The 25,632-nt window shown below is 34.1% G+C and overlaps 1 protein-coding gene across 7 annotated transcripts in view; it reads left to right on the forward strand.

The window, feature by feature from the left end:
- The window catches only part of DDHD1 (DDHD domain containing 1), a 72,737-nt gene that overhangs the window by 14,812 nt on the left and 32,293 nt on the right, over positions 1-25,632 (forward strand). For 2 of the 7 annotated variants that reach the window (XM_019645367.1, XM_019645387.1), the window contains exons 2-6: positions 13,228-13,401; positions 14,037-14,057; positions 20,372-20,473; positions 22,134-22,262; positions 23,333-23,480. In XM_019645367.1, coding sequence (XP_019500912.1) covers positions 13,228-13,401; positions 14,037-14,057; positions 20,372-20,473; positions 22,134-22,262; positions 23,333-23,480 — 574 coding nt within the window. The remainder of the gene's footprint in view (positions 1-13,227; positions 13,402-14,036; positions 14,058-20,371; positions 20,474-22,133; positions 22,263-23,332; positions 23,481-25,632) is intronic. The other 5 variants (XM_019645398.1, XM_019645418.1, XM_019645408.1 and 2 more) reach the window with 3 other exon arrangements.

The raw sequence follows: 25,632 nt of genomic DNA on the forward strand, positions 1-25,632 counted from the left end.
TATCCCTACAACTGAGGTGATGCCTTTCAGAGGACATTACTCAGTGACCAATAGATTAAGTCTTTTTTTACTGTGGCTGATTGGAACATGAACTATTCCCAGCCTTATATGAGCCTTGGAGATTGTTCCACCTACTCCTTTCCAGTAGCCATTTTCCCTAGCCTCGGGTACTTTTCTTCCATGCATGCATAGATGAGTATTCAACCAAAGACTCCAGGGAACTCCTCTAGAGATCTCCGGCATTCTCCTTCAGTATAGTCCTCTGCCTTGTAGTATTTTGCCCTACAGATTTTAGCTACCTTGACCTCCCTGAACTCTGAACCATTTCACAACTGAACAAGACTGCCAGGCTCCGTTCGGGTTACCTCGTCTATGCTTAGCCAAGAAACTCTAGGCACTAAGCTTGGGCAATTTCTGGGGTTCTCTTAGCAATCTCTCCTCTTTTGCCTATAGTACAATATCTGTAGTGATTGTTCCTTAGATTTTATCTGATTTTCTAGTTATTTAAGGTGAGACACTAAATCCAGTATGTGTTACTCCATCCTGGCTATAAATAGAAGTCTGTCCTTCCACTTTAGCAAACTGATTTACTGTCTGCATTCTTGGTAATCTTGTCTTTATTTCTCTCTTTGTTAGGCCCAACCTAGTACTCTCACATCCTACAGCCTTCCTGCCCAGGAATGTTGGAATAGACAATGATAATACTTTCAGTGAGCTGATAAATGGCTGGCTGTCACACAGGGTAGAATTGAGATGTCTTCTGCAGCTACTTTTATGGGCTGTAGGATTTTTGCTAGCATAATACCTGCGGCCTGCTGAACCAATTACTGCATTTGATTTCTCATGCTTCCTAGTCTCCACCTTTCTTTTCCTCTTATTTCTTACAACTCTGTAAAAACAGACTCTTAAGGATCAGTTTTCACATCAAAGGACCCACTTTTTACTGATATCATCAGGAAGTAAATCAGAGCACTGGACTAACTTGCCAGTCACAGTGTATGTAGTGAGTTCATCTGCAGGTCTTAATTTATATTCAATTTTTTATTTTTCTGAGCCTGCTTTTCCTGCTGTCAAAGTGTGAGGTTTTCGTTTTGGAAGAGATGGTAGGGGAAAAGGGAGTTTATTTATGGCAAATGGGTGAAGATTCTAAAAGACTAGTCTTGATATAGCCAGATTTAACCACTGCATGTGGTTTTAGAAACTTTAAAAGATATTATGTGAATTAGAATAATGCCATAATTTGGAATAGGATTTTATAGTTTACAAAATGGTTTTACATGCATTATTTTCTTATTCCCTATTATAAACCTGCAGGGAGAAAGAAGAACCTCATGTTACAGATGATAAACTGAGGCTCAGAGAGCTTAAGGGATTGAACTAGAATTAGAGCCTATGCCTTCTGAGTCCTTTAATCTGATGCATTTTTCCTGTATACCATCTATTACCTCACAGTTTATGCCATCTGAGCAGGTGTGAAGATTACATGTCAATAGTACCTAATATCCTGGGTTATTTTGTAACCTATATGATAATTGTCTACTTTTACTGCTACTTACTCCTAGTTGATGATTTTCTAATTATATTCCTCAAATAAGTTTCTTGTGACTAGTCTTAGGAATAAATGTTTTCCTCAGCTGCTTTTTGCATGTGTTCAAGTTTTTGCTCTTATGCTTGTTAACATTCTGAATTTGACTATGCAAATCTTTTCTTTTTCTCCCTTGTTCCTTTCTTTCACAAAGATTTTCATGTTTCTATTGCTTTCACTCCATAAATATTCATCTGGTGTCTACTAGGTAGAAGAAGGGAGTGAACTACCTTGAGTTTACAAAAAGCTTTCCAGAGAAATTTATACTTGACTCAGATATTAAAGAAGGGTGCTATCGGCAGAGGGAATGGCGTGTTTAAAGGCGTGCAGTCATGAAGGAGGACTCATGCTTTCAGAGGACTCCAGAGATTCTGTTTGGCAGGAGCATTGAGAGTAAGGTAGAAAAGGGTAGAACTAATAGGTAAGGCAGAGACTAGATCAGGATGGGCCTTTTCATACTGAAATTTTAAATTTTTATCCTATGAAAGTGGAAAATTGAAAGGTATAAAGTGGAAAAATTACTTGATCAGATTACATTTTAAGATTACCATTCTAGCAACAGTGTGGAACATAAATGGAAAGCTGGAAAACTAATACCATAATCAGGGAGACTAGTTAAGGAGTTATTACAGTATTGCAAGTGAGAAACAGTGAGGGTCTGAGGTGATACTCTGAATGGCTGTTGGCAGGGTGGAGGTAGCTGCTAAGGAAGTAGAATGTGTACACTGTCGGGCAGTATGAGTAAGTGGAAGGGTAGTCCAGGTTGTCGCTAATGTTTGTAACTTGGGTCGATTGTGGAGGTTTCTCACGCATGTTCACCTTAGTGTGGCAGAGGGAAACTAAATAGGAGTTTATTTTGACATATTGTGTTTAAAGTGCCTACTACATACCCAGGTATAAAAGCGTCCAGTGGGTAGTTGCATTTATAGGTCTGAGACTCAGAAGGAAACAGTGCTGCAATTAAAGATGCAAAGATTCTCATAATTTAAGCCAGTGGTCTCTAAAATGAGGCATGCAAATACTCTATTGAAGGTGTTACAGTGAAAGTGTTTGAATTTTATTTACTTTTCTACTTCTTTCAAAATGTTTTAAATTTTTGTATGTCTTATAATGTATAAAACATTTTAGAACAGTAATACATATGCATAATTTATAAATAAATAAATATGTATATATGAGAATGTGCTCAAAATATTTTTGGAGATTACTAATTTGAATTGAGTAGTCACTTCTGAACATTTTACTTTACAGTAATAACCTGGAGAACTTTTTAAAAAATACATATTTCTGGACTCTATCTCCAGAGACCCTATTATTAAATGTGTAGCAAGAAATTTGAAAAAAATCCATCTTTTAATTTAATGCCTCAAGTGATTCTGCTAATCGACCAAGTTTGAGAACCACACATTAAAACCATAGAAAATATGTACAGTATAAAAAGAGAAGGTAAGGAGAAGATAGACAGGCGTGAATGACACTCTGCTAATTCTAAAAGTTCCAACTAGTTAATACATTTTTATATTAATCTAATAGAATGGCCATAGTCAATATTGAATTGATTATTTCCACTAAGCTAAAATTAACATTAAAAATTCAAAAGTCTGTTTTAATGTTATATACTCCATTTTTAACACAGATTTCTCTCCAAGTCTATGCAGGTTATATACAACATTTTTTGACTAGCCAAATACATAGATAGACTTTTTTCCCTAAGCATGTAAAATTCTACATTGCCTAGAACCACCAAAATATTAAACTGCAAAGGCTAAGGAAAAAAGGACCTATGATTTAAAGCCTATTTTCCATTTTGAAATAAAGAGATTGCTGACAACATCTAAAATTTGCCCTCCGTGAATTAAAATTTTAGAGAAGGATGAAAATGTAATGTGAATGCCTGAAAGGATCATATAATTAAAAACTTTGGAGGACTATTATAGACAATTGTGTCCCCTCAACAAACTCATTTGTTAAAGCCCTTATTGCCACTACCTCTAAATGTGATTGTATTTGGAGATAGGGCCTTTGAAGAGATGATTAAACTTAAATGAGGCCATTAAGGTAGGCCCTAATCCAATCTGACTGTTGTCCTTATAAGAAGGGGAAATTTGGAAACACAAAGAGACACCAAGGATGCACATGCAGAGAGAAGAAAAGACTATGTGAGGCCACAGTGAGAAGGTGGCCATCTGCATGCCAAGGAGAGAGGCCTTACTTACAAGAAACCAAACCTTCCAACACCTTGATCTTGGACTTCTAGCCTCCAGAACTGCGAGAAAATAAGTTTCCCTTGTTTAAACCACTCAGAATGTGGTATTTTGTTATGACAGCCCTAGAAAACTAATGCAAGGACAGTAAGCCACTTATGCAACTTTATTGTTGCTGGGCAGAGTGGGGTGGAGTGGGGAGAGCTGTTCTGTGCAGTGTACCATGTTTAGCAACGACCCTGGTCTAGATGCCAGTAGCACTACCAGCACCAGCACCACCCTCTCAAGTTGTAACAATTACAGATGGCTTCAAACATTACCAAGTATCCCCTAGGAGACAAAATCACCCTGAATTGCAGACCACTACACTAGTTAGCCCTTCTCTCTTTTCCTCCTCCCATGCAATAGGGACAGTTTGGAATGGGGTTTCTGAGCCCAAGTTGAGTGAGGAGGTGTCCACATGAGAAGCAGCCTAGCATGGGATATTGGAGGCCAAGTGGGGTTAGGAGGGCAGCCACAAGGGATGATGTCAGAGCTCAAGTGAGGTTAAGAGTGTGTACAGACATGAGGGCAGCCTTGCATGGGGTATTCTGAGCCTGAGCCAGGGTGAAAAGGATGTCTGTATTGGAGAGGCAGGGGCAATCTTCTCCAGCCCAAAATAGAGTGTTCTTCATTGATATTATATGACTGAAGACCCGTATAGGGTTGTTTCCCATTGTTAGAGTTTGGTCCCTATGGAGGTTACTAACTTGGTAATTTAATATCTGTTACAATGTATAATTAGGAATTTGTTGGCTGATGACTCTATATTATTTAGAATTGTTTTAATGGTGGCAGTAGCTAGACCAACAGCATAGCTCACAGCTATCTGATGTACACCTGCTAACATCTAGCAAGTACTTCAACCATAAAAATAATCTCATCTTTATAGCTGACTCTTACAAACATAATATTAAGGCAAAGAAGCCAAATAAAAGAGTAAATACTATATAATGATTCCATTATACAAATTATTAAAAAGCGAAATTAATCTGTTAGAATTTTGTTTACCTTGGTGAGGGTTGAGGTAGCACCTGGCAGAGAGATATGAGAAGGGAGCTTCTGACATGTTAATAATGTTCCCTTTCTTACAATGTAGAGGCCTGACCACTGCACTGTACATCTGAAGCTGCTGTTGAATAATATTATATGTCAACTATAATTTAATACATATATAGTTATGGGATGTGGAGTATAGTGTGGGAATGGAGTCAATGGAATTGTAATAGATATGTATGATATTGGGGGTGGGGGGGCAGCGGATGGGGTGAAAAGAATAACTATTGCATTGTTTTATACACCTGAAACTAATAATATATATGTATATGTACACATATATGTGTGTGTATATATATATTATATATATTATATATTATATATTATATATATATATATATATTTCAAAAAAAGAAAGAACAGTTTAATACCCCCAAAATGGGAAGGACACAATATCAGAATAAAAGAATCATTAAAAGCTCTGTTATTCAAAACTTTTTTACTGTAAATCAAAGTATAAATAAATTTCACATCATGCCCCAACACACACATACACTGAAACAAAAGTTAAACAAAATGTATTTACCATTATTGTATGTGATGCCCTGATGTTTTCTACTATTTTATTTCTTTAAAAAATGGTCTCAACTCACAGGTTACCCCCTACAGTTTGAAAAACACTGTTCTCTGGGTGATGAGCACACAATGTGATATATAGATTATAGAAATGTACACTTGAAACCTATGTAATTTTACTCACCATTGTCACCCCCAATAAATTTAATTTTAAAAAAATAATAAGGTTCCCTTTCTTGATCTGGGTATAGTTAATAGTTAACTTGTAAAAAGCCATTGAGCTGTATGCATGTGATTTGTGCTCTTTTCTGTATGTGTCATTCTTCAACAAAATGTTCACCCCAAAAAGTCCCTTGTTCTTTTATTCTTGGAAACTAGTCAAATTCTTTCCTCTGAATCAGATAATTATCAGAAAATAGAGTGTTAACGGCTTACACACCCTGCAGCATAAACCAATTTAACAGATTGGCAAGCACTGCTCAAACAGAGGAACACCCAGTTTGGAGCACTAATGAAAGTGCTCTGTCTACCAAACTTGCTATCCAGTGGGATAATGCAGAATGAGATATCTTGTTCAGCAGCATTCAGCATCCCTTCATTGGAATCATACTTTGTGATAGGTTCTCTTACCTTTTAGAAATTTCGCACCTTTATCCAAGGTTCCTATAGAAATGAGGAGGCCTGAACAGTTAGAATACAGTAAGATAAACACTGATAGATATGTGTAGAATTAACTCAGTGGAGTCACAGAGAAGCGAAGTTGACAAAAGGCTTCCTAAAGGAGATAAGTATAAAGTTCGCTAAATTAAAAAAATGGGAAGAGCCTCCCGGATAGAAGGACCAGCACATGCAGGACACAGAAGTACAACTTCAGGGAACTGTCCTTGTTGACATGGAAAGCACAGGGACCATCAGCGTTACATTAGGTATCCCCTGAGCCTGCTCTAGTGTCTGGTTCATGGTAGACATCCAGATATTAGTTAGGTGAATAAATATCTAAAAGTAGCATCAGGTATGTGAAGAGGCCGGTCAAGGAAAGATCCTAAAGAGTGCAGAGTTTATCTGGAAGGCAGTGAGGAGCCATAAAAGAATTTAAGTATTAGGATAACATGGTTTGTGGTATTTTAGAAAGGTTCTCTGACAACTCTAGAAAAGATAGATTGTCTATAAAGAAGATAGAGTACTGTGTATGTGTATGCATGTACTTTTACATACACATGCCTGTGAGTAGGCATGTGGTAATGGTGGCGAGAATGTCACAGAGTTGAAACTAGGGATACTAAGTTTAGATAGGAAGTTTCTGAAATAAAACAGGTAGAAATGATAAGAGTGTGAACTCAAGTATTGACTGTACGTAGGCCTGATGAGTTAAGAGATGAATTTGAGGGTGATTTAGGGGATACAATAAACAGTACTTAGTGCCTAGTAACTGTTGTAAGAAGCATTTGAGGAGGAGGCTTCTTGGTTGGCTCCCAGATTTCTGTCTTGAGTGGCTGGTTGAATACTGTCAGCATACCATATTCTCTATGATAGAGGATACAGGTGGAGTAGCAGGTTTGTGTACTGTTTTCTTTTGTTTTCTGCCAGAACCTAGTGTGTTCCATAGCTATTTATGATTCTATTAACTGGTGTTTAATTGGCAGTTGAATATTTGGGTCTGGAGTTCAAGACAGAGGCCTGAACCAGAAAGATGTAGTACTTAACAGGATATTGGTAGAATTGAACACTTAGGTAAAGCTCCCAAAACATCTATCGAAAGAATATATGTTTAGATTAGGCTCAAAAAAAGGAAAGAGTTAGGAGTGCAGATGTGTGCTATAAACTTGTTTTACTGTTTTTAACTCTACTTTTTACTTACATGACATGGGGAGGCATGGTTAGTTCTGGTTTGTAAGTCTCATATTAGACTGGCAATATCAAATTTCCCAAATTATTTATTTTAAAAATCCAGCACAACTAAATAGCCTGTATTTCTTGGGATGAGGGTTAAAAGGGGACTTTTCCTATTTAAGAATAGAGGTTACATTGTGTAATAGGAAGAGCTTGAATGAACTTTGGAGTCAAACTTTGGTTGGAATCTTGGTTCTCATATTACTTAGCTGGGTGTCCTTGGGCAAGTTGCTTAGTTTCACCAAGACTCAGCTTACTCATTTGTAAAACTGGGATAATTATAGCTATCTTTTAAGATTACTGTTAAGATTAAATGAGATGAGCCTTGGGTCTGGAAGATAATGGCAACTGTCCAAATCTAAAGCTTTCTATGCATTCTCCCAGAAAGCCATAAGACCAAAAAGGACCCTACACACATTCACACACAATCCATACATAACTCACACTTTCAGCATTACCACAAGATAGACAATACTATGAATTTTAAATTACCTGTATGTAAAGAAACAACAAATTACAACAGCTCTATTGCTGTTACAAACCTCTGAGTCTGGAGAGTGGGGCAAGGAGAGGCTTAAGAGCTAGTGAAAAAAGAAAGAGACAATCAAAGGTTAAAATGAAGTACAAACAAAATCACCCTCAGAAGGAAAACTTCCCCCACACAATTGGCGAAATACCCGCACATGGGACTTAGTGATTCATAGCACTAGCCCGGGGGAAGGTATGTGAAAGTGCGAGGAACCAGAAGTAACAGCAGCAGAGAAGCAGTGCTCCTGGGAGAGAAGGTAGAGAAAGAATGGTGCCCCCTGGTACCATGGCAGTGAAAGGAAAGAAGAAAGGAGAAAATTTAGAGTCTTAGAGAAATGAAAGAGAAACAAGGCACCCAACCCTGTCCCCACCCACCTACCACCACTGCTATCACAACATCATCCATTAAAGCAGCAGCTCTGCAAAAGCAGACACTGTTGAACTAACAACTGTATCTATGAAATGCTCAGGAATAGAAATAAGTGAAATGACATACAAAGCTACTTTAAGAGGAATACAGAATTCTTCCCCCAAAGCAAACATGAAACAAAGGAAAATAATGTATTATAACACTCCAACTAAATAAAATACCCTCAAACTTGAGGACATACTAATAGGAGCATTGATGTAAGGGGAATTCATGAAAAGAAGGAAAACAACCAAAAGAATGAAAATGAGATGCAGAAAGAAGTAAAAAAGCTTTAGAGACAAAGCGGTAGAAATGCAATACAGGCAAAGGAAGACCCAACATACTTGTAATAGAGTTCCTGAAAAAGTAAAAGAAATCAGTGCAACAGAACTACTTATTAAATCATAATCCAAGGGAAACTTTTCAGAAATTAGTGAAAAACTGTAATCTACGTATTAAAAGGGCCTACCTTGGATAGATTGTTCTAGAACAATGAACTCTGACTCATAAACTGTTAGATTTTAAAGACTATTAAAACTAGTAAATTCGGGCCAGCCAAGTGGCTCAGTTGGTTAAGAGTTAGCTTAAGAGCACAAGCTCTGAGCAACAGGGCCATCGGTTCAATTCCCACATGGGCCACTGAGCTGCACCCGAGCTGAGCTGTTGCTGAGCTGCCAACAGGTGGCAGGATGGCGCAGCTGGTGTAACAACAAGATTACCTGTTTGATGGTGGCTATGCTCGCCCACAACTAAAACTAAACCTGGCACCTTGAGCTGAGCTGCTGCCCAGATGGCTCAGTGGATAGAGCACGTGCTCTTAACAACAAGGCTGCTATGCTAGTTCGTATCAACAAGGCTACTAGTGCAACTCCCACATGGGATGGTGGCTACACCCACCAGCAACTAAGATTGAACACATCACCTTGAGCTTAGAGACCACGAGCTGCTGATGGGCAGCCAGATGGCGACTGGTGCCCTCCACAACTAAGATTGAAGAACAACAACTTGGCCAGTCCCCCTCCCCGATTCCCCAACACTGTTCCCCTCCCCCAATTCCCCAATTTAAAAAAAAAAACTATTAAATTCAAAGACAAATTTTTTTCTGGACTTCCTAAGGGGGAAAAAATGTATTACTAACAAAAAGATAGCTATACATCATACTTCTCAAGAATAATATACAAAGAAAGGCTACATACAGTACAGCAGCATTTTTAAAAACAAGGAAACAAAGTTCAAGCTAGCCAACCTGTCCTTCAAGTACCAGGGTTATAGATAAACAGTTTTGAACATAAAGAACTTAGGAAATATTTAATATATTTGTAGATCCAAGACTAAAACAGTAGTGTAGACATAGGTATGATTGTTATATGTTCTGATAAAATAGAAAAAATGAAACTAAAAATAAGTGAGTGAAGAGAGAAAGGGAAAAATAGAATAACACCGTTCCTTATTGTATAAATAATAAGTGGGAGTTATTGGATACCACTTAAAATGTACAGACAAGATGGCAAAAGGTTAAGTAAGCAAAAAAGATTTAGAAAACTAAAATATGCATACAAACACACCAAAACACGTGCGCAAAGGTAACCACTAAACCAAAAACAAATTTTTCTGGACACCAAAAGAAGGTTTTAAAAAGGCAAAAATACCAACTAGAGAAAGAAAAAGGGTAAGTATGAATAATAAAAATGGTAATTTTAGAATACAGAGTTCTAACATATAAATCATATCAATAAACTTAAATGGGCTTACATCACCTATTAAAAGAAAAAGATTTTCACATGGTTCCATAAAGAAAAACCCAATTCTATGCTATATGAGGTGTGACACTTAAGTTCGCGAACTGGCCACCGTGCCCTTACATTGGCAGCACTGTACAAACAGCTCGGTAAGGTTTCATACCTTGGTATATCAGTGTCTCACCCAGCTGTGTTCATGTCAACGTGTGGCGGTGTCTTGCTGAGTGGTGTTCATTATTGTTGTTGCGTGTTTTTGTGTGCTGTCACGAGAAAGTCTGAGCTTGAATTAGGGCAACGAACAAACATTAAATTTCTTGTTAAACTTGGCAAGAGTGGAAGTGAAATCAAGGACGTGTTAGTCCAAGTTTATGGGGATAATGCCATGAAGAAAACGGCGATGTACAAATGGATTAAACATTTTTCTGAGGGGCGAGAACGTGTCACTGATGAAGAAAGGTGAGGGCGGACAGCAATGAGCAGAACTGACAAAAACATTGCAAAAATTCATCAAATTATGAGTCAGAATTGTCAGCTGACTGTGAGAAGCATAGCAGATCAAGTAAACATCGGTAGAGAAATAGGAAAATCTTAACTGAAAATCTTGGCATGAGAAAGGTGTGTGCAAAAATGCTCCCGAAGGAGCTCAGGGATGCACAAAAGCACAGGAGAGTTGAAGTTTGCCAAGACCTTTTGGAGAGGCAAGCCGATGTTTTGGGCTGTGTTATCACTGGTGATGAAACATGGGTGTACCAATAGAACCCTGAAGCAAAGCATCAAAATATACAATGGCAGTCAGCCAATTCTCCACCACCAAAAAAGTTCCATCAGTCTAAATCAAAAGTCAAAACAATGTTGCTAACCATTTTTCATATCAGAGGCTTGTTCATTATGAATTTGTACCAACTGGACAAATACTTAACCAAGTTTACTATTTGGAAGTGCTGAGAAGGCTGTGTGAAAAAGTTAGACCTGAAATTTTCATCAACAATTCATGGCTCTTGCATCATGACAATGCACCAGTTCACACGGCACTGTGAGGGAGTTTTTAGCAAGTCAAAAAATAACTGTATTGGAACTCCCTCCCTACTCACCTGATATGGCCCCCAGTGACTTCTTTCTTTACCCAAAGATAAAGGAAATACTGAAAGAAGACATTTTGATAACATTCATGACATCAAGGGTAATACAACAACAGCTCTGATGGTCATTCCAGAAAAAGAATTCCAAAATTGCTTTGAAGGATAAACTATGCACTGTGGTTGGTGCATAGCTTCCCAAGGGGAGTACTTCAAAGGTGACTGTAGTGATATTCAGCAATGAGGTATGTTGCACTTTTTCTAGGATGAGTTCGCAAACTTAATTGTCAGAGCGCGTATGCGGTAGACACATCTAAAGCACGGTGATTCTAAAGGTTAAAAATAAAGGGACATTCAAAAACATCAAACAGAAACGATAAGAAAGCAAGGGTTGCAACTTCAATAGACAAAAAAGAACCTAGACAAAAAAAAAATCATTAAACACAACAAACTATACTTTTTAATGTTAAAAGCCGTAATTCACATTGAAGTTATAACATTTTTGAGTAAGTACCAAATAACACAGCAAACACCTAAATATAGCAGAATTGCTGTAGAGAATGCAGTTGACCCTTGAACCACTTAGGGGTTAGGGGTGTTGACCCCCTGCATAGTCGAAAATCTGTGTATAACTTGTGACTCCTAAAAATTACTAATAGTCTACTGTTGATCAGGAGCCTTCCCAATAACATAATCAGTTAACACATATTTTGTGTCATGTGTATTATATACTGTGTTCTTACAATAAAGTAAGCTGGAGAAACAAAAACGTTAAGAAAATCATAAGGAAAAATACATTTACAGTATTTATTGAAAAAAATCCACATAGGGGCCCACGCAGTTCAAACCCATGTTGTTCAAGAGTCAACAGTATAGGATAATGCAAGAAGAAATAGAAACACATAAATGAATTTTTATTATATCACAGTACAAGTCTGGTACAACAAGATGTTTCAGGACCATCTAGTAAATTTCCTGTCCCAAAATTCTTGGTTCTTTTAGTGGGAAATAATAGAGATCACAATCTTTATGTCTGGAATGCTCAATTATACTGAGTTGGTCTTTGTGTCTAGACCTCATTAGTGGACACAACTTAGGACATTTTTAAAAGAGAAAATGCATGATTATTAGTTCATGCGGACATTTCTAATTGAAATTTAAAATTATACAGTTTTTATTTCTTTCATTTTTATATTTGTATCTCTTTTTCTTGTGCTTAATATCTAGGTTCTTAATGATATTAACAAAATTATTATAGTCACCTACAGTTTCAAAATTACACTACCAGTATTATTATAATTATAACAACATAGGTACTACAAAAGGTTGAAGCTATGTTTGCAATTTCTTTTCTCCATAGGCTATATTCTAATATGTATGTACAAATTACTGTGTTTTAAATCCACTTGAAATAATATCTCTATATGTGTTTAAACCAATTCTGTACATAATTAAGTTCATTTGTTTCATTTTGCTTTGTATTTTTAGGGCTTCGTTATTTCCATTTTATTTTTGCTTTATTTAAAAAAGTTTTTTAAAGGATTCAAGGTAGCTTAGCTGACAGTTTTTTAGATAGATAGATAGATAGATAGATAGATAGATAGATAGATAGATAGCAACTAAAATTCTTAGGCTTAAAGGAACAGTGTTTAATCAAAGAAATGTTTAATCATTCAATAACATTTTTCTCATTTTTTTTTAAATGGGTAAGGTATTTACTATAATTAAATGTTTCAGTTATTCTTAGTATACTAACTAGGAGCCTATAACCTCCAAGGCAGCCCTGAAAAGTGCAACACCCTAATACCACACTCTATTACTAAACTATTTCAGGGAGTTTGTATTAATATTTTCTTACACATTGAAACTATCAGCAGAGTCTTGCATGAAACTTGTGTTAACCCCTTAGCCTACTAATTTTGGTTACTCAAAGCCTCAGTTATATAGATAATTGTTCATCTACCTTTATAATGCCAAAATAATTGTGTAATATTTAATACAAGTAAAATTATATGCTGAAAAAAAATATATTCTGTGGCTTAAGTCTGAAATTTAAAACCTTAGTCTATTGAGTTGTGAAAGCCTGTTTTTGCCACAGTAATAGCAAAATATAAAATTGTAGTTACTGGTTTCTTTCTGGGAGGTTGGATCCTAAAATGTATATTTCTGTGATTTCTCTTTTTAGAGGCCGATAAAATACCAGTAATGCGTGGACAGTGGTTTATTGATGGTACTTGGCAGCCTCTAGAAGAAGAAGAAAGTAATTTAATTGAGCAAGAACATCTCAGGAGTTTTAGAGGTCAGCAGATGCAGGAAAGTTTTGATATTGAAGTATCGAAATCCATAGATGGAAAAGAAGGTAAGATCAATTAATACATTTAATATGTTATGTAAACAAAGTAAGTTATTGATAAAGTTTAGAGTGGTTCCTAAGTTTGACATAGTAATTTAAGAGTGTTAGAATTTATAAAATTTCTCATTATTTTAAACATTTTATAATTATTTTAAAATTTAAAATTTCTATGAATTTCTGAATTATCTCAGTTTTTATTTTACTTTATGTATGTTCAATGGCATGACACTAACATGATTTACTATAAATGACAAATTGTTATAATGCACTCTCTGAATTTGTCCTTTTCAGTAGTTTTTAGTTATCAAAGAAAATTGAACTTACAAAAAAGTCCCTTGTTTATATCAAAAGAGCACTTTTGTAATATTTTAAGGTTGGTTCTTTTCCTGACGTTTAAGGAAAAAACTTTAATTTTCCTGTGTAAGTATCTCTTAGATGTCCTATGTTGGTAACCATATCAACTTTTAATTTTATAATAAGCAATCTCCTTATATTTTATTTAGCATTTGAATATGCTTGCAGTAGTTTAAAATATTTATATAATACCTAAGATTACTATGTTTTGTTATGTGTCTGATCTTGAGTAAAATTAAAAATGTGTGGTAAAGTTAAAAATACTTCTATTGTTCCATTTACTGCAGGCAGTGGGATCAACTATTCTGGTGAGTATAACAGCAAAGGTGGATTAGAATTTGTAGATTTCTCTAAATTTTTTTTCTAAAAGCGTTTCTTCATCCATGCTTGCCTTTATTTGGGAGGTTTCTTGGCAAGCCCTATTAAATCTAGTGAATTAAGTCATTTTTCTTCCCCCCATCTCTAAAGCAGAAAAACTCCCATCAAGTAATTCACAGAATGCAGCTTGGAAGAAATGAATTATTTGGTTGAAAGTAATTGTTTATATAACATAATTAATGGCAAAACAATAAAGTTTAAATTGTCTTATTTTTTTCTTATTGTTAGTAACATGCCAAGTCTTTTCTCACTCCTACTCTATTTTCTTTCATTTCTCTCTGAACACACACACGCGTGTGTGTGTACATGCAGAAGGAAACTGTATAGCTTAGCCTATACCAAATTAAAATATCTTTTGTATGTAGTTGCTTAAAAATCTGTATAACTGAGGAACATTGTCGCTTCTGAATAAATTGGCAGTTAAACTAACAAATGTATATAATAATAGTTGTCTATTATGTGCTAGATACCATACTGTAGGAATTTAAAATATCTCATTTTTCTAATCTGTAGTCAAATATGTCCTTATTTCAGTACAAAATTCAAGCTCAAGGTTCTTACATATCAATATGTAAAGAGCAGTTCAGTATCTACAGAACAGAGCTGTATCTCCATTCCTACAGATTGCCATAGAGACAAGACTTAGTTATGGCACAACTAGTAAATTTTATGTATCTGTGATCTTTTTTTCGTGCCTGAAGTATTTTGTAACCTCTCATCACCACTACCAAAGTGAACACAGAAGCCTACTTCATAGTAATTAAAGGACTTAACTTTGTATCATAATTTTACTGCTATTGGAGAAGGCTGAATTCTGGGCTTTTTCCTTTCTATTAATTCTCCTTAAGTCTTGCCTCAAAAATGGCACTTCACCTTAACAAACCCAGTTTACCCAGCTAATTCTTTACTATTAATACATTGGGGTAGGGAGACCCAAGATCTTTGAGGAGAGAAAGGAAGAGTATGAATAATAAAAATATAAGTAGATTGTTTCCCCTTCTCATACTCTGTTCATAACCTTTTTTTCCACTTGCTACTTCATCCTGTGGAAGTTAATCGTCCCCTCTGTTTCTTCTCTAGGTCCCACTTATTTGTAATTTGGTTTCTATTACAACAAAAACTGGAATTTCATGTGTCCTCTTTATTTCTACTCCCTACTAAAATGTTAAATGTAGCAAGATACTTCAAATTATCCTAATTTTCTTCAAAGTGCCCTAATTTTATGAGCCACTTATTTAAATTACATAAATCTGATAAATAACATGGTTTATTTGTGTGTGAGTACATTTTTATTATGTCTTTGAGCGTGTGTGTGTCAACCCTAGGGTATCAATCTAGGATATTATAATAACATTTTTTGCTAGTCTTAAGGATATACACTGAGTGATAAAATTCTAGTTAGTAATAACAGAAAATGGTTAAACTGTTAAAATACTTTTGCATTGTAATCTTTCAAAATGATGAATCTTTGAGGTTCATTGGAAGAAAACTTTACTTTTTTAAATATGCTATGGCATATAGGTAAAAGCATTAGCATGTTTTGTTATTAACAAAAATTATGCATCCAATTCAGTATGTATACTGTTGTCATAAATTCCAACCATTTTATTTGTTATTCAGTATTATGTAAAACATACATTTACGTGTTAAGATGTAACATTTGATTTTAAAGATTATGGGAAATTTGTTAGGTAGTACATTTGAAAATTATCACTGGTGTTAAAGAACATCTGCTACCCAAAAAGCTACCATCATTGGAAAAGTAACCCAAATTTACCACAACTACAAAGAATATTACAGTCTTCTGATTATTTTGCTTCTTACCTCCAAACTTCTGAAATTTCATATTTCATTAATTTGAGGGGGGGAAATACTTTTTCCACCTAAATTTTCTCATGTACATATGACAAAACCTTGACTCTTCATATTATTGGGAGATTTTGAATGCTTTCATGTGCAGCTAGTACTGCACTACAGGTACTTTTGTGAAAAAAATAGACAAGGTTTCTATCCTCAAGGAGTTTTAAACCTATTGGGGAAGACAGAGCCTACAGAGTTACAAAGAGTCAGTATCAATACAAAATAACACAGTAGACTGTGAAAATTACACATTCTGAAGGGAGATTGGAATAAAGGGAGTTGGTGATTACAGTACAGTGAAGATTTTCTGGAAAAATCCCATTTAATAATTAAAAACATTTTAAAATATTATATTTAGGAACTCTTAGTAAGTGCTCTGGAAAAAGCGTTCTTGCCTTGAAGAACATTAAAATAAAATACTAATTCCTTTACTTTCTGACTTTATCTGTGTTTTCATTAGAGTAGCTGTTGCCACAAGTAAATTGAATATATATATATATATATTTCCACTTTATTAATTTTCCTTTATTAATTCAAAGTAAGCATTAAATGAAATAGATTAATAAAAGTTTAGCATAACTTTTTTAGCAATCAAATAAAAATTTGTGATTTAGATACTTTAATCTAAATTTCATTTTCTCTGAGAGTTAAAATAAAAATTAATTCTCTTAACCACCCCACTCCTAGGCTAGGAGACATTTATCTAGTAGCCTAACAAATGAAGTGGAGTTTCACTGGGGATGAATCCTACAAATAAAACCAGCCCTTCAAATAAGTAATTTTGTAAACATTTCAACCTAGTACTAGATTTGTGTTTCATTCATTTTCTAATTTATCCAAGGAGGAATGAGTTAAATAAAACAGTTAAACTAAAAAGGTTAGCCTGCATCTCGCTCTGGCCAAAAAATGCATAATCTCAATCCAATTGTGAGAAAACATCAGATAAACTCAAATTGAGGGACAGCCTACAAAATAACTGACCAGTACTCTTCAAAGTGTCAAGGTCATAGTTAATGGGGGGAATCCTTTCACAATGTATATCATCACCACATATACACTTTAAATACTTTATCATTTTACTTGTCAGTTATACCTTAAGTTGAAAATTTTTTTTAAGTATCAAGGTCATAAAAGACAAGGAAAGATTGAGAACTTTCTCACAGTTTAGAAGAGGCTAAGGAAACATGACAACAAAATGCACCATGGTACCCTGGATTGGATCCTAGAACAAAAAAGGACATTAGTAAGATAACTGGAGAAATCTGAATAAAGTCTATATTTTAGTTGATAGTATTGTACCAATGTTAATTTCTTAGTTTTGACAATTGTACTATAGTTATGCTAACATTAGAGGAAGCTGATTGAAGGGTATATGATAACTCTACTATTTTTGCAACTTTTCTGTAAGTCTAAATTTATTCCATAATAAAAAGGTTTTGTTTAAAAAAAAAAACAGTAGAGGAATTAAAAAAGGAAAAAAATATTTAATTAATCCAAAAGAAACCAGGGAAGAAGAAACAAGAAACAAAACATAGATGGGACAAAGAGAAAATAAATGGGAAATGGTAGACCTAAATACATCCATATCAATAACTACGGTGAATACATTAAAGTGAACTAACCTCCCATTAAAAGGCAGAGATTGACAGATTAGTTAGGAAAGTAGGACCTCACTATATGCTGTCTACAGCAGTCACACTATCAGTGTAATGTCATAGATGGGTTGAAAGTTAAAATTTGACTTTTTACTGTTCAAGCTAATTTGGAGTGCTAGGGACAGCACAGGTGTTGGTAGATCTGTAAGGATTTACATTTAGCCATTTGGCATTTCAAGTATGTATTCTTGTTACTGTTGCTGAATAAGGATATCCCAAACTCAGTATAGAACTTCAAAAGTCAAAAAAACTGGGACAGGAGAGAAGAGGGGAGGAGAGTTAAAGGATTGCTATCTTCTAGCTTTTAGTTATTATTTCATTTTTATATAAATTTATCTCACTTGATTTCTCTGAGATCCAAGAAAATTGCCAGTTTTCTCATTATGGTTGCAGGTTTGAGATGTGCAAGCCTACTTCCCCTGAAGTTGAGGTTATCCGAGTTGCCAGCTAGTTTATAAAGGGAAAAATTATTGAGTTGTTCCATTCTAGAGATTAGTATGTTATTAGCAACCCCCCTTTTCCCTTTTTTGATACTCTGTTGCTTTCAGAATTATAGATTGAAGAAAATTTCTTTAAGAGATGAGTTATAGTAAGGAAACTTAATGGAAATACTATATTTTAATGTTAAATCTTTTTCATTGCTGTGTAATACTAATATATAAAAGAAAATTGTATTAAATGTTAGCATCTAATAAGTAAGCATTTTCAGTTGTATTTTGAGTTTATGCATACTTTTTGCTAACACTACATAAGAATTCCTAACTAAAACTTCCTTTTAAAAAAAGAGAAAAGGGATGCTTTCTGGGACTTGAGTTTCTTTTAACAGTGATCCCTGTTTGGATTGATAGTTAAACCCTTTCTATCGCTACTACACTTACGGTAGGACACCTAATTCTGTATTTTGGGTCAAAAAAAAAACTAAGTTCTCTAGCTATGCATGCTAACAGGATGTTGTAACATAGAGCAAATGACTTTAGGTGAAAACAAGAATTAAATTTGAGGAGAAGGTAAAGAACTATGTCTAATTTTGTGAAAATGTTTCAAATAAATGTACTTCTCTGTTTTTAGTATATGGGGGTTTTAGTTTTTTTAAAAACAAAACAAAACAAAAAAACTAAATTATACTATTCCTTTAGAAAGGAAAGTCGGTTTTATATCTTGACGACTAGCTTTCTGAAAGCATTTGCATAATTTTAAAGTCTGGTCAGATGGTCCATGTGTTTCACATTAGTTCTCTTTTAGCAAATATGGAATTGGTTCATGTTAGTTTATTAGTGCATTTAGAAAATCTAGGTTTTGTTTCTTTGAGTAGTAAGTCTTAAATTTATGTCAGTTTGAGGTACTTGGATATGTTAGCTTTTTCCTAATGAAATTTTGTTTAAAAATGTTTACTGTAAGTGATCCATCTGTTCCTCAGTAACTGACCAGAAGGCACATGAACGAAGAAACATTTTCAGTGAAGAGAGTTGTTTCAGTTGTCATTTTTCACCCCTCTGTGACATTGAAATGTTTGTATAATCTTCATGTTACAACCCAGTTTTTAATCCTAGTCTATGCTAGTCTTTTGTAGCCATATAGTTATATGTAGTTATTAAGTGCCTTGTAAGCATCTCTGTTACCTTTATTGCACAAATCTTTAAATATATGCCATCTGTATATACAACAGATCTTTATGTCTGGTATTCTACAACAGGAATTAAATATTTTCATATCGAGCAGTATTTAACCTTTGAATGTCACATTAATGTGGAAGGGAGTGAGGATGAAAATCAAATGTATGAGAACATAAATATGAACTAAATCCTGAAGGTTCTGTGGTTCACTAACTGAACTGGTAAGGAACTGATTTGTAAGGTTCAGTTCAACTGGACATTAAAATAATTGCTTACTTAAAATATATAGACATTAATTGACATATAACTAGCAATATTTGACACTGGAAATGTTGACTTAAGGTTATCTACTGATTTGCCAAATATCAAGCCTATGTCCAGCTTTACTCTGTGTTGTCTGTTTCATGCTTACAGGATACCACAGCATATATTTTTATTAATGACCCTTTTTTTTCATTATTCTATCACTAATAAATCTTTCATTATTTTATCATTAATAAATCAGTTAAAAGCATAGCTTCCAATTTTATTTTAAAGTTTAATTTTTAAAAGTCGTTTAACAACTTGAAGCAAGCTATGAAAGGTGATTCTGTTTCTGTGGGAAGGCTCCATTATACTTCAATAGTGGAAAGCATGTGGTGGAATGTATACTGTGATATCTTCTCGTGAAAGCTGCATTGGGTATTTACAGTGTTACTTATTGCAGTCTCTTTGCACATCAGCTGTTGGCTATGTCATAGTCACAAATTTGGTGAGAGTAAATAACCTTAGCATTGTAAAGATGGGGTTTATAAATCCCATGCGCATACAAAAATGCCATGTTCTATTTTTTAATTCTATCTGTGCAAAGACATTTAAAATGGTGATTGCACACTTGTCTTTAACTGATAAATTTAGATGTCATTTGCCTTTTTTCAGTAAAAGCTGAGCATATATTTGATAAACATTAAACTAATGTTTTGCTTCACTGAGTTTTCATTAGAAATTATATAAATAAAGCATTTAGAATAATGTTTGTCAAATACAGCTCATTTTTTAGAGTTAATAGCACAGAAAGGCAAAACAGCAAACCTCATTTAAAATTTACTTTGAAGCTCAGTTTTTTTGCTTTCTTAGTTGTCTACCACCTCCCTCCCTTCTCCCTCCCTTGTCTGTTCAAATGGAGAGGATATAAGGAGAGTACAGATGCGGCAGGTCTTAAACGAAAGCGTTCCCAAGGTACAGTAATCGTAGTTTACTTCTCCATGTAGTTATATTCCTGGCTTATAGTATTTAGTTGTATTTAGAGCATTCAGTTGTATTTAAAGCATAAATATTATTAGTATTAGTATATAAAGTATGGGACATATCCATTGTTCTATTTTGTTAAGTGTTACTTAATTATAAGTGGTGTAAACATTTGTAAATGACGTGTATAGCCCAGTAATGAGATGTTTGCCAGTATTAAAATGTTTTACTTTAAGACAGTATGTGGATTACTTAAGGAGGAATGAAATTTTGTTGGTCTAACACACTGTGTTCTCTTAATATTTTGATCTTGTAGTTTCAATGTTTTAACCACATATTGCTCAAAACTATTTTAACAAAACTGTGATTTAGAAACATTACATAAAAAAGGCTTAAAATAGTGACTTGGATTGGATATAGAATTAGAAAAGTAAATAATTGTTAAACTTAAGCAAAAGGGTTTTTTTTTTTTAATTTATGAAAAGTTCTTTTATTTTAAAAAACTGAGTTTGTACGTTTTCTTTGGGAACGGAAGATATTGTTTGTTATGTTAATTGCATCTTGGTCTTGTGTTCAATGTTAGTAATATATCCTAGCAGGTAAGTAAAATATAAATGGTTTTTTCATACATTTTTGAAATTACATTTTTAACATAACTAAGAAGTACATTTTCCTGGAAAGGATTTACTTTTCTGAGGAAATAGGTTTTCATAAAAATGTCTTAGGATCTTAGATCTTGACCAGATCTGTATCCTTTCATGTTTAGCTTGAGATTATTTTCAAACCATCTTCAAATCAGAAGAGTTAGACTCTGCCAGTAACTAGCTTTGTGGCAAGTCACTTAATCTCTCTCTGTACCTCTGTGTCTTTATATATAATGGGAGATAATATTTTGCTTAAAGAGGATTTTAAGAAATTAAATCAGGGATAATGATTTGAAGGAGCCTAGTTTTTTCTAAAGATGGGTATGTGAATTAGAGGAAAAGTTTAAGTTTTTTATAATATACAAATTATCAAATTATGAGTTGGTGGACACATTATGACAATTTTCTTGATCTATTGCTCCCAAAAACATTTGTGGTACGTGTGAGGCCCTGTGCTAGGACACTGGTACTAGTGATTCAAAATGATCAAGACATAGTCCCTGCCTCACAGAGCTCATGTGTTCCTGAGGCATATACGTTTGATTTTTTTTTTTTTTGGAGCTCATTTTTACAAACCTACCTCAGTTACAGAAATGCAATAGCCATGCTGACTTCAACATCATAGTAGAAAAAAATGTATTTGATTTCTTATTAAAACATTTTCAACTTTGGATTTCTGTTCTGGTGAGCAATATTCAGTGATAATTGGCTTTAATACCCATTCCAAAAATACCTTATATTAATTATGTGTTAGAGGTTAAAATTATGGTAGTTAAGCCAGTTATTCCATATTGTTCTAAAAAGTTACCATTCCTTATATCATGGTTAATCCTTTATAAAATAAAGGCCCTATCTATTACTTTCTTCACATCAGTATGTGTTTCAATGACATAGTTTTTTATTGAACTGAGTTCAAATATTGATTCATAAATCTATGTATTATAATTTTTCACACAAATGAAGTTTGTCTTGCAGATCTTAAAATTAGTTTTTCCTTTCTGCAACAGCTGTTCATAGTTTCAAGTTGAGTCGAAACCATGTGGACTGGCACAGTGTGGATGAAGTATATCTTTATAGTGATGCAACAACATCTAAAATTGCAAGAACAGTTACCCAAAAACTGGGATTCTCTAAAGGTAATTGTTTAATGTTACTATAGTTTGTCAAAATTTGGGGAATCTGAATTTTTCTTTTGTGTTCAGAATAGACTATTCAAATTCTATTTTTAGTATATTTTAAATATGTATTATATTTAATGACAGTTACTGCCCTATTAAATGAAACAAGGTGATTGAGTTGACATGTATTCATCAGTGAATAATTATATATTTAGAATGATCTGACAAGATTAATAAATATCTTGTATACTTCTAAAAGCATAAAAGCCATCAAACCTGAGATAGTCATGTGAAAATAAAAAATGCAATTGAAACTTGGTATCGAGGATGAAAACTGAAAATTTTCCATTGGATTTAGTGAAATGGAGGTCATTGGTGACTTAGATGGATTGATGAGGCAGAAACCAGATTGGCATGGATTGAAGCTTAAGTACACGGTTAAGAAATGGACATGGCAGGGTTAATAGACAACTCTTTATATAAGTTTGACTAAAAGAAAGAAAGGAAAGAATGGTACTTGGGGAAGACGTAAGATCATTACAAAAAAAAATTTTTTTTTAATTTTGTCAAGTCTGATATAAGTTTTTTTACTGCATTAATTTCTTTGATAACAGATGTGCTTGAATATCTTTTTATATGTTCATTAGTCAGTTGTATTTGTTTTGTGAACTACCTTATATCTTTAGCACATTTTGTTATTTGAGTGATTGTCTTTTCACTTTTTGATTAGTAAGCTCTCTTTGTATACTCGGTAATTAACTTACTATACATCATATTTTGCAAAACTTTTTCCCAGTTTGTCGTCTTTTATTTTTGCCTCATGGTATTATTTTTATAGAGAAGTTTAGCATTTGTATGCATTCAGTTTGTCATTTTCTTTTTCCTTATAGTTTCTAGCTTTGGTGTCATATCTAATTTAGCACTTCATATCAGAGCCAATCAATATACATCATCTTACAAATTTATCCCTTCCCAACCCAGTGAATTTTTCTTTTAATATTTCCTTTTCTTTTTCATTTCTTTCAATATATTGTGAAAATACTGTTTCTAGAATAAATAGTGAATTTAGATTCATAATTTTTCTACAGCATCAAGTAGTGGGACCAGACTTCATAGAGGTTATGTAGAAGAAGCCACATTAGAAGACAAGCCATCACAGACTACTCATATTGTATTTGTTGTACATGGTATTGGGCAGAAGATGGACCAAGGGAGAATTATCAAAAATACGGCCATGTGAGTGTTTTCATGAATAAATACATTCTCCATGTAGTGTAGAATCTAAACTCCGTTCATCCCTATCTTCTTCCATCCTTCCTTTTTTTTTAAAGTCATTTAATAATTACAGCCAAGTGATTTAGTAGACATACCTCCTAGCCTAACCAATATCTACATATGTGACCATTTGAGAACTACACCTTGGGGTGTAGGATTGTGTAAGTTTACTGTAGAAAAGGAAAGTATTTTAAGCAGATGTTGTTTCTGAGTTTGTAACTCAAAATGGGTTCCTCAGTTTCATCACTATTGATGTTTTTGACCAGAAAACTCTTTGTTATGGGTGGCTGATCTCTGCATTATAAGATATTTAGCAGCATCCCTGACCTCTACCCACTAGATGCAAATAGAACCTCTAGTTGTGACAACCCAAAAAATATCTCTAAAAAATTGCCTATGGTTGAGAACCATTAGTCTAAATGCACTTCTTTTCTTTTTGTAAATTCAGATGACAACACCCATACTATTTCCTAATGATTATATCATAATGAAATATATAAGAAATGTGTAACCATCAAAAAAGTGACTGAAATATTAGAAATCTTAAAGTAGGTTTTTTCTTGTATATATTCGTACTTGTTAAAACTGAACATTTGAAAAGATGACACAGAAACTTATAGAATGTATGTGTAACCATTACTGAGTATCTGCTGGGCTTGGGGGTTGGGGGCGACTTTTAGACTCTGAGTATTAAGACAGATCATGCCTTCAAGTATGAAGTTTTAGCTATCATCTTTATTTTCAGTGATGATAAGGGAAGCAGATTTACTTTTTTGGCAACCTAGAATGTATGTAGACTTTTTAAAATGGAAACTTTGGGGATATACAATCAAAATATTACAGTTGACCCTTGAACAACATGGGGGTTAGGGCTCTGACCTCCCTTACAGTTAAAAATCCACATGTAACTACAGTCGGCCCTCCACATACGAAGATTTCCAACTGCCAGCTATTAACCCTTGAACAACACGTTTGAACTACGAGAGTATGTAGGTCAATTGAACTGTGGTCAGTTGAAGAAAAGTCCACATATAAGTGGACCTGAGCAGTTCAAACCCACGTATTTCAAGGGTCAACTGTATTGTATTGTAAATAATTCCTTTTAAAAAATACTAGAAATGGAGAAAGGTAGACTTTTTAGCAAATAGTGTTGGGATAACTAGATAACCATATGGATAAAAATAAAAGTGGGTCCATTTCTCACACTGAGATAAATTTCAATTGGATCACATTTAAATGTAAGAAATGAAACCATACAAGTATTATGGATTTAAAAGGTAGGATTCCTAAAAGGTAGGATTGAGGGGAGTATGAATTCTTCTACACCCTTAAGAATAGAGAAAACTGGGCTGAGTATGACTTGATCAGAAGCAATAAGGAAAAATATTGATAAATATTGTATTGTCTCAAAAAGCCATATGGTAAATAAATAAATAAATAAATAAATAAGAAAAGACAAACAGACAAAACATGTACAACTTATATCACAGGTAAACTGATAATATCTGTAATATATAAAGAAATTCTAAAAGTAAAGGAAGAAATGCCTATCTTATAGAAAAATGGGCTAACATTGTGAACAGCTAGTTCCCAGAAAAGGAAATGCTCAACCATGCATATAAAATATACATTAAAATTACATTAAGCATAGTAATTCTACTCCTAGGTCTGTACCCAAGAGAATTGAAAATATGCATCTACACAAAAACTTGTTACAGAGTATTCATAGTAGCATTATTCTTAATAGCCCCCAAAATGGAAATAATGCCAATGTCCATCAGCTGATGAATGGATAAACAAAAGTGGTATATCCATACAATGGAACATTATTCAAACATAAAAAGCAATGAAATACTGATTCATGGTACAACATGGATGAGCCGTGAAACGTTATGCTAAATGAAAGAAGCCAGACACAAAAGGCCACATGTCCTGTTTGATTCCATTCATATGAATAGGCAGATCCATAGAGACAGAAAGTAGATTCATAGTTGCCAAGGCCTGGGGGAAAGAAATATGGGAATTGCTATGTGTATGGTGTTTCTTTTGGGGCTGATGAAAGTGTTCTGCAATTAGATAGTGGTGATGGTTGTGCAACTCTGTGAATATACTA

The sequence above is a fragment of the Hipposideros armiger genome, unplaced genomic scaffold (genome assembly GCF_001890085.2).
Source record: "Hipposideros armiger isolate ML-2016 unplaced genomic scaffold, ASM189008v1 scaffold_5, whole genome shotgun sequence".
Classification (NCBI taxonomy): Eukaryota; Metazoa; Chordata; class Mammalia; order Chiroptera; family Hipposideridae; genus Hipposideros; species Hipposideros armiger.